Source organism: Pomacea canaliculata, linkage group LG4, assembly GCF_003073045.1.
Source record: "Pomacea canaliculata isolate SZHN2017 linkage group LG4, ASM307304v1, whole genome shotgun sequence".
Lineage (NCBI taxonomy): Eukaryota > Metazoa > Mollusca > Gastropoda > Architaenioglossa > Ampullariidae > Pomacea > Pomacea canaliculata.
Window position 1 is genome coordinate 22,681,974 of NC_037593.1, and position 10,738 is coordinate 22,692,711.

The window sequence follows — 10,738 nt, forward strand, 5'->3', positions numbered from 1 at the left end:
TATAGGTGATAATTTGTGTAACTATTCAAGCAACTATAAAAGCAAGGCAAGAAATAAAAATTTAAAAAAAATTATGCCATGTCAATAAATTTCTTGCTTTTACACTTCCAAAGTTATGCAGGATAACAAAATATACATATATAACAGTTAATACAAGGACTTCCAGAATAATTTTGAATAAAATGAGGACACAGTATTATTTGTGCACAGCCATAAATAGTATTGTCAGCTGTCATATTTAGTGTGCAGTGTTACAGTCATATATTCAACTAAAAAGAATGTCCATAATTATGATGAGATTCCATTGAAAAAAGAAGAGATGAAATAATGAAGTAATTGTTGTATACATCTGCAGAGATCCCTCATTCCATTTTGAAACTACTGAGAAACCCAGTGTATGCACTGCTGCTGCCAGCAATCTGCTGTGAGATTGCCATTGTCTCAGGCTTTGTTGTTTTCCTGCCTAAGTACATAGAAACTCAGTTTGGTACCTCAACATCTGTGGCCAATCTTTTCACGGGTCTGTATCATTCATCTTTAATAAGAAATCCTAGCAGCTGTAAAGTTTTGTTGTTTGTTTGTTTGTTTTTGTTTTTGGTTTTTTTTTTTTGCTCCAGCAGGTCTGGAATAGATACACAGTGTGGTTGGTACCTGGGCGATTTAAGAGTTATGTTCATAATGACAATGTAATTTTTAATACACAACTGATAAAAATAGAGAGCAAATGCATATTCTTGTGGGATGGCATCTTCAAAGTGGTCTCCCTAGGGATTTGAGCAGATGCTGGTAGTAGAATGTACTGTTAGTACACTCTTTTCCTTTCCCACACTGACGCTTGCACACAGTGAACAACATTAATACATCAAGGCATACAAATACATGTACACAGTTACTTACATGTGAGGAATAGTTTTCCTTTCCTCAAACCAATCTTGTTACTACTGTTAACCTAGCTTACATTATTGTCTTCTTCTGTCAGCAGATACCTTACATCACTATACAACTGTACAACCACGCATATGTAGTTGTTCCAGCAATTATCTCCAGCTTCCAGGCAACAGATAGTTATGTCCCTGTTTTCTATCTACTGGGTGTTATTTCTCTATCATTTACCTCAAAGCCTTTGATCTTGCTGCGCATGTAGATCTTGTGAAGTGTTGCCTCTATGTATTTTTCATCAACAGTGTCTGGGTGAAGTCCTTGCCCTGTTCATGTATTGGATTTGCATACAAAAAATTCCTTGATCTGGATTACATGACTGGATCCATGGGCTTCCATCTGTTTTCCCCATATGGTGGTGAAGCTCCAGTGGCAACGCTTTGGTCTAGAAAACAGGTTCAGACTCCCTGGCTTTGGTGTTTCAAGTTTGCACTTTGTCAGTCCACAGTTTCAGTCTGGTTGTCAGATAGTAACTCCTCTTAGTTGTGGCTCAGATTGTCTAGACTACACCATGCTGTGGCAGTGGTATGCACCTGGGGCAGATTTTTTCTAACCTCCCTCCAGTCAGTGATGGTACATTGAACTGTAAAGAAACTACCATTTGCTGGGTTGACAGTGGCACTGGTCAACTCATGTGACCCCCTTTCTCTGCCACACTTTCAGCTTCGTCTTGCCTCAGTCTTTGTCCTTCCTAGAGATCTTTGTTGACGAAGCTTAAGATTCTGAGATAAAATAGGGTTTGCCCCATTGTGCTTTTGCAATACAGAGTGCAGTGACTGAACTCCTTACTGTAATACAAGGGGACTTTCAGTATCTCCCATGTTCCAGATGTGTACTTATAGAACCATTTCAGTGAGCAAAGAATGTGTTTTCGATAACAGTTTCAGTAAAATGCTGTGGCATCCACCATGCAACTTTCTAATAAGTCATCTTGTTAGCTATAAATCATACAAGTGCTGTCTTAGTGTGACAGGGTCAAGACACATTTTCTTGAATTCCGAAGCTTACTTCCTAGGGAGCTTTCAGGCTACATGCATGACTGAGTTTGTTTACCTATTCCCTAGCCCTATTAGCTTATTTTACAGGACCCCTGCCCAGTAGTGTGCAATAGCTGTCATCCTCACTTTCACCTCACATTTACAACATGCCTCACACAGCTGGTCACACCTAACAAAGGTTATATAACTTTAGCCTTGAGAGCCTTGATGATGGACAAAGAAAGCATTGTTACTATTTGTATGCCCCATGTCTATAGGTACCTCTCTAACTTAATGCTTTATGGCAGTCACAAGATTGAGTTTTGACTGAAACTGACATTTCTCCCTACGTGTAGGAGGCATTGGCATTCCAGGGGCAGTCATTGGTATACTGATGGGTGGTTATCTTCTCAAACGTTTCCAGCTTAAGCCTAAAGGTCAGTACATGTCACTTTCAAAGTCAGATTTATGGCATACACGTAGAATAAGTTTTCAGTATACTAACTTACTTATTTTTTTTTTTAATATGTCAGGCCAATTGGTCTGCAGACATTACCAATATTGTAATAGAGCAGAGACTTGCAATGTTTGTGTGTGTGGTGGTGGTGGTGGGGAAATCTATTAAATCCCGTCCATTGTTCCTTTTTTTTTCCTGTGGGGCATTCATGGACTAGCCATTATCAAAAACACTTTTTAACCTTATGCCAATGAAAAAAAAAAGCTTGCATCCATCAGCCACAATTATTAACTTACAAAAAAAACTGCAACAGTCTTTGACACAGTTTGGTATGCTTTTTTATGCCACATTTACGTTTTCAGTGGTTACATCTGTTGCACTATTTCGTTAGAGTTTTATTAAACTGTCCATTATAATATTTGTAATATAATAGAAAGGATGTATTTATAAACTCTTTTTAGTCTGTGGGTGCCCAGTTGTGTGCACTTTTGCATGTGAAAATGATGGAAATAATTTCTGAGTCTGTGTGCATGTGTGTGATAGTTAGGAAGAGTCTTTAGTCTCTCACTTTGTCGTGTGAAATCAGCATTTGAATGTTTGATGAAAGTTTTGTGTAAAAATCTTTCATGGATATTTAATACATCATGTATAATAACATTACTATAAGGTGTGTCATGTACGCAGGAGCTATACAGTTTGTTCTTGGCCTAAACTGCCTGGCTGTATGCGGCTTTGTGATCTTTTTCTTTCTGGGCTGTGACAACCAGCGTATTGCTGGTGCAACGCTGCCCTATTTCAACAGGTAGGACATTAAATAAATTAAATAAATGTCTACTGTCAGGATAGCGTGTGATGCAAAATCAAGTTCTTGCTTTTAATTACAAATTACTTATGATGGCTAATGTTACAACAATTCTCAGACATGTATGTTTTTTGTTTTTGTTGTTGTTGTTGTTGTTTTTCTGGTTGTTTTTTTTTGGTGTTTTTTTGTTGTTGTTTTTTTTTTTTTGGGGGGGGGGTTGGTGAACAGTGAAAGCATGCATATTTTGTTAAAACAAAGTTGAAAGGCCATATGAAACAATAATTTTTTATCAGATCTTGTATAATTAAAAAAGTAATGATCAGTTAGATTGTCAGAAACAAATGCATACATAATATATCAAAGAACTCCATTTCATATGGGGGCTAGTTATTTAAACTGCTGAATGTGTCTTTTGCTGTTTGTTGGTGGACTGGTACAGTAGCAGTATGCTCTCTCTGCTGCTTTTCTTCTTGTAGAAGGCTACTGTTTAGCTTGTGTGTATTTAACAAACACAAATGAAGACTTTTTATGTCCACATTATAAATATAACAAAATGTTTTCATTCCCAAATGTAGAAACAACTTCTTATAAAACTGCATAGTGTCATTATCAGTTGGAGGAAAGTAATTTAAAAGAACCATCACTAGGGAGTTCTACATATTGAATATGCTTATGTGTTTAGTTGGTATATATTCATATTGGCATTAACAATTTACTGGCTTGACAAGTAATGTTCTGTCTGTGTGCTGTGTGGCAATATCAGGCTTAGTCTTGAAGTGTACTGCTGTTTGTGTAATATCACACAGTTAAATCTGTCCACAGGTTTTGTCATTCTCACAACAAATGTTTTACATGGGCAAATTTCTCTTCCTATTCGTAAACATTCATGCATTTTTAGAGACAGCTGTCATGGCTCACTGGCATGTTTTCATTGTAATAAGCTACATTCAAGTCGTGATTTGGGTTTATTAAGACATTTTTAATGTTAATTGGGTAAAATTAAAGAGGTCTGAATCCCTTTAAAAGTATCTATTGCTGTGTTATTTTCATTTAAAGGTAATTTTGCTTTTTGTTGTGACAGCTCTGGTCATAAAATATTTGAGGCCAACTTAACATCACGTTGCAACCAGTATTGCGACTGTTCTCCAAACCATCTGGAGCCCATCTGTGGCATGAATGGCATTACCTATTTTTCTCCCTGTCATGCTGGCTGCACTGGTGCTAGTGACCTGACCCAGCCTGGCAAGGAACGTTTCCTTGTAAGTGCCCTCCACAGAGGTGATGTCTTGACTCTGCTTGACCTGTCTGCCACATTCATATCATTCAACTAGTTTCTGTCTGCATTCACATGTGGCTAAGTGGTGTTAGTACCACCTACACTGATAACTTGAGTCTGATACTTTGACACTGGCCACAAGCTCTACCCGCACCACATTGTTGCATCTTAGTGTGTGTGTGTGTGTGAGTGCTGCAGCTTATCACCTCTTCCACTCCTCTTCTGCTAGAAAAATAATTAACATAATTATTATTTATATTGTATATTTTCATTGCATTCTTAGAATTACACTGGCTGCTCCTGCATCATGGATCAGGGGATGTCTGGGGAACACGAGGTAATCATTGCGCCACTGGCTATCAGTGGACCTTGTCAAAGCCAGTGTGAGCGGCTGCTACCTTTTCTCATCCTGCTGGTGGTCATGACCTTCTGTGTGGCTGGCACTCAGATGCCACTACTCATGGTGACCTTGAGGTACCCTCTGCTTTGTCAGAATAAAAAGTGAAATATGGAATGTTATCTATTTACTGTGTTAGGGATTCATCAGTTGTGGGGATATAATGTGTAAACATTACTGCATGTCAGCTGTGTACCATATGCATTCTAGAGGTGTTAAAATGTATTTTGAAATGTCTCCTATGCATATCTGGAGCCATGTTTGTGGTCAGCTATGTCTTTGTTAGCATCAACATAATTTCAAATTATGCAAATAGTCACTGCAGTCAACACCTATCATACATTGACAGGGTGTGTTGACTATCAATGTGTGATAGGTGTTGACTGCAGTAACTATTTTCTATAGAAATTATTGTGCCATTGAAGTGTTTGCATGTGAGTGTTGCAGGAGTGCATGCCTGTACAAGTATTATTGTAGGAGAAGGAGAGTAGAAGAGGAGTTGCTGGGTTTCAAATGTGTGCTACTAACTATTAAGCTAAATGGTGATATTTTTGTTGAACACCATCTGAATGCTTTAGCTTGGCTGACTTTTCCTGATACCCGGTGTTTTACTTTTCTTTCCCTTTTTTTTCCACCCTTCTCTTTTCCTTCTCTTCTCTTCTTCTAATGGTTAGTGCCTGTCACCAATACAGTGAGGAATGGCTGTCCTGGATTCAGATATCATTTCAGGTGTGCTCTTCTCTCTCTGCATGTGGCATCCGTTTACAGGGCTGGCTGTTTTACCTTAGTTGCTGGCTCGACAAAACAATTTCCTCTTTTGTATCTTCTCTATCTACATCTATTAGTGCAGTTAACAACTAATAACTGCATAGTGTATTAGCTTGTGACAGCTGAATACTGAACTCCATCTTAAACAGGAGGCTGCCCACAACTTGGTGGTGTGGTCAGTTGTCTATGACCAGATTTTCTTCCCTTTGTGTGCAGTGAGTAGTCCAGGAGCCTGTTATCGGGTTCAGCTTTGCATGTAAGCATGTTAACACTTCAAACCATGCCCAGCTTGTTTTGTTATGGCTCTTGATGCATGGAGGCTAGCTAATGTGAAGGCAGATGGTAGAGGCTAGTTTCTTGTACAGCAGTATCTAGTGCCAGTGGTCTCTGGTTTGTTGCTTTGGCAGAATTTGAGTTTCCTGGTTAACTCATCCTCTTTGGATGCTAGAGCATCTTTGTCAGTGCTCTGGAAGGAGTGTAGATTATAGTTTCTCCTCTTCTGCAAGAACAGCATAACTCTGCAGTTAAGTCTAACATGTGTAGTTAAAATAAACCCGTGTTTAATTGGTTGATAAGTAAGAAAGTCTGAAGTTCAAAAAGTTAACTTCTTCGCATTACATTTCCCTTCAGACAGAAGTAGTTTGTAGGTCACTAGATGGAAGCACAACACTGCCCCAAACAGTATTCAGTCTTAATACACAGATTTGCTGTAAGCACTATCATTTGTTTTGTACATGTATATAAATAAAAGTATAGTTCATAGTTCATTTCAAGGACTGAGAATAGGAAAATGGGAATTAGGGTTAATGATGCTCTTAAAAGCTCTTAAATACCATTTTAAGTCAAAGAATAATAAATCTTATATGCTGCTACCTGTCTATTGGTAGCAAGGGTGTTAGCCTTTACCAGTTACAGTTGTATCAACTGTTTTAAGAGCAGAGTTGTTTTTTTTTAAAACTTTTTACCACATAATACATATACAAATGAAGACAGGAAACATTACATGCCTTCTTTTCTCGCAAGCTTGTTTTTATTTATAGAAAGATGAATTTACAAATCATTGCCACTTATGCAGATGCTTCATTCGTTATACTACCCCTGCATGTAGATATGCTCTGGATGAATGATATAAAAACTTAATAATAATTCTATAAATATCATATTTTAATACAAGTTTATATTGAAAGCGTCTACATATTGTCGATATAATCCACTCTGCCAGTCACTACTGGTATAGGGTACATGTGTTGCAAACTGATTCACTTCAGGTGACTGGTTGGTTTTTTTTTTAAACCATTCAGTCACTTTTATCATAAATTTAGGGTTTGTAAATGTCTTTATTTTTGTCTATAGGCAAATTGGCTATGAAATTTCTATTGACATTTAGACATACATGACTAGAGTGTACAGACCTGTAAGTAATTGTGTGATGAGTGATTGTATAAAGCTGCATCATGTTGCTTATTGGCAAAAATGTGTCTTTACTTAATTTACACAAACACATTCTTTTCTCTCCTACAAAATACTGCTATCTCAGTATGGTTTAGTGTTGGCTAAGCATGCAGCTTGACAGTACCACAGGATGTGCTTAACGCAGAGTATGGTGATGGTTGAAATGCAGTGGTGTTAGCTTGATGTACCACATAATGTGCTTAACATAGAGGATGTGCTGTGTGATGAGGTTAGCTTACTGTGGAGTGTTATTAACATGATAGTGTGGCATTTTTTAGTGTACAATATGCAGGATGGAGACATGTTTAATTTGATGGTGTTAATATAAAGTATGATTATGTTCAGTTAGTATCGTCTTTGCTTGTGCACCATGTGTTTGCTTGACAGACCAGCTTAACTTGACTGGTAATGTGATACTTTGCATGTACTGTGTGCCTGTGTCTGGGCTTAGACTTCCTGCTATGTTTATATAGAAACAGACATAGACATTTTTTACTGCTTTAAGCACATTGGCTACAGCAAGGGTGTGAGACCTACTCAAATCTGGCTATATACTGAAATCTATATAATTTTCATTCATGGTTCACCTGTATTCTCACTCATATACAAATATAATAATGTAGCAAAGACATACTAAAAAAGATTATAAGGTTGCACACCAATTTTCACACCCCTATAATACCTTTTACCTTCCATAAAGAGTAAAAGCTAAAAGTTATCAGTTCACAAGCATATTTTTAGGCATCACTGGGGTTTGCTTAGGGTATTATGACACTAGCATATATATATTATGCATAAAATGTGAGGTTAAGGGAGCATATTCAGAAGCAGCACATACAGGAAGACCATGATGTTAGTGGAGCATGTCTCCAACCTGTATGAAGTAAGTCTATGCTGATCAAGTGATGGTGCTAGGTAAGCATGTCACCAAAGCATAACTATTTTCTGCTGCCAAGTGGTGAATAGATAATAAAAAAATGAGACTAAGTGAGGATGACTAAGCCACTCAAACTGCTTGATGGAGCATCTATAGTTTCTCATGCAGGTCTTCTTGTTGGCAGGTCAGTGAGCAAAGAGGAGAAAGCATTTGCACTGGGCCTTCAGTATGTTGTAATGCGCCTGTTTGGTGAGTTGTCTTGTTTATCATACATTGATGATTTTGTGTGTGTGTGTTTTACAATATTCTGTGGAAATTATATTAGTTACATATTTTATGTTCTGTACTATGACTAGATCAGTACTCCTATTTTCCATATTCTTGATGTTTTAACCTTGCCTTAAGCTTCTCAATCACTGTGATATAGCGTTAGCCGCTAGCATGTCATAAAACACAAATAAACATTAAGCTTCTCAAGTCTTCTTACATTGACCTTGAATTGTATGTTATACTTGATGGTTACAATAATGTCTTACATAGCACAGTCAGCCGCTTGACATGCCATCACCTCATATTCATGTGACTCTAGAGGTGTACCTCATAATGTGTCATTTGGGTTTTTTTAATGACAAAACTTTGTTTATTTTTACAGCCTATGTTCCAGCTCCAATTTACTTTGGCAATGCTATTGATTCATCTTGTCTGCTGTGGAGTTCTCGGTGTGATGCTCATGGCTCCTGTCTTGTTTATGACATTGTACAATTTCGATATAAGTATGTAGGTATGTACCCAGTTTGATATCATCTACTGACTTCCATGCTGTCACACTGTGTACAATCTTAAAAAGACAGTCTGCATGTAGTGCATATAGCTTTGCATTCATTGCTTGCCACTTAAAAGCATTTGAACTATAGACCATATCAGATGCCAGAAATTTGAAACTGTTGAGTGACTGCAATCAGCCAGATTAGATGGATTTAAATGGCGAGAGGTAGATGGATCAAGTTTTCAATTGATTTTACAGAAAAGGATATGTATATCTACTTGGTTTTGAGCAGGTATGTTTTTGTAAGTATGCTGTGAAGTAAATAGTAGACAAGAGAGAGATAATCTATATTGACAGAGCTGTTTACCCATACAATTATTCCACATTTTATATGGGAAGTGTTGCAAACTGTGGTTAGATACATATATCTATCATGGTTCTCATCATTGGTGACATGCCAGCAACCAAATGTGCTAGGATTTTGATATTGCACAGAAATTCCAATACAGAACAAGTGTTTTGTAAAAGAGCAAGCACTCTCAACTAGATAAACAGCTAAATAGATAAATAGCACTGCATTCACAGTATGTGAACTATTTATTGCAGACTATATGTTCATAATTTGTAGATTTTGCAGGGCAGTCTAGTGATGCAACAATAAAGTGTTTGTTATCAATACTAGAAAATGAAGGGTACTGTATTTAGATCTTGCCTCCTAGACAAAATTTCCCTCTGATGAGGCATCTGCTTACATGGCAGACACTCAGCTACTACCCTTTTCTGATGGATACACTGTACAATGGCTTTCGGATTAGATAAAACACCAACAAAAATCTTAATTTAGAAATAATATAAAAATAGAACAAATCATTATATAAAATAAACATAATATCAAAAATTATACAGCAAACTGATATACATGAAAATTCCAGTTACATTTTCCCCCCAAGATAAACAAAGTCTAACTTTAGTGGCTTTCATCAGAAGTCCTCTTTGAAGCCCCTTCCATCAGATTAGCAGTTCCAGTAAGAAGGACCATAGATGTAACAGTCTTTATCTTGATTGCTGCCCTTCTTGAAGCCTCAACAGTATCAGGTGCACAGACAAAAAATGTACTCCCCGCTTATCCATTTTTATTTTGTTTCCCACTACCTTCCCATCCAAATATTTAAAAACAAATCAGGTTTTTGACACATTCTGTTGTCTAACTTATGTGGTCAAATTGTACTATATTAATACTTAATAGAGATTTCCTTATGACAGTATATATCACACTTCATTGATGATTTTTCTACTGGAAGTTCCACATACATAGCAGCAATGAACACCTTTGTTCCTCTTCCTCATGGCTGTGACTCTTGCATACAAGGCATGTGAACAATGCAAGTCACGAACATGAACAATGCAAGCCAAACACAGAAAGACACAGAGCTGACTTTTCGCTGTCACTGGGATGAACGAATGGACTTACTGAAAAATATTAGTGGGATTCAAACATCATGGCTTAGTCATATATGCGATTGAGTGTAGCCATTTGCATATCACTTATGTACATATAAAAAAGCTTATACTTCTTATGATTTATATGGAATGTCATTTGGCTCTAATGCAGGTGTTGGAGCAGGACTCAAGATGGTTAGCATTGCCTTTTTCTTTATCGTCTGGTTGTTTGTACGCAAGAAGACTGCCCAGAATTCATCATCCTTTTCACAACCAATTGGACCTAGTGTAAGTTGGAATAAGTATCTTGTGTGCTTGCTTTATTGTGTGTAGTGTTGGTTTATGTTACTTCACAAACCTATAAAACTTTGGAGACGGATATTTTACAGAGAGCTTTGTAGATGTTCAGGATTACACCTTCAACATCTTTCACATTTCAGTAACATTGCTCCTTAGTAAACCTTGAGATAAAGCCATTATAAAACTAGTTATGGACTGTACATCTGTATTACATTGATGTAATAAACATATAGTTTCCTCTGGTTTTCAGTTGTGTCATAAAAATTTTTTTTCTTGGTTGTTTTAAC

At 37.1% G+C, this 10,738-nt stretch overlaps 1 protein-coding gene across 6 annotated transcripts in view; it reads left to right on the forward strand.

Moving 5' to 3' along the window:
* Window positions 1–10,738, forward strand: part of LOC112561385 (solute carrier organic anion transporter family member 5A1-like) — a 35,096-nt gene that overhangs the window by 17,308 nt on the left and 7,050 nt on the right. For all 6 annotated transcript variants that reach the window (XM_025233861.1, XM_025233858.1, XM_025233863.1 and 3 more), the window contains exons 5-12: window positions 356–520; window positions 2,273–2,353; window positions 3,058–3,175; window positions 4,257–4,434; window positions 4,735–4,925; window positions 8,130–8,194; window positions 8,598–8,726; window positions 10,324–10,439. In XM_025233861.1, coding sequence (XP_025089646.1) covers window positions 356–520; window positions 2,273–2,353; window positions 3,058–3,175; window positions 4,257–4,434; window positions 4,735–4,925; window positions 8,130–8,194; window positions 8,598–8,726; window positions 10,324–10,439 — 1,043 coding nt within the window. The remainder of the gene's footprint in view (window positions 1–355; window positions 521–2,272; window positions 2,354–3,057; window positions 3,176–4,256; window positions 4,435–4,734; window positions 4,926–8,129; window positions 8,195–8,597; window positions 8,727–10,323; window positions 10,440–10,738) is intronic.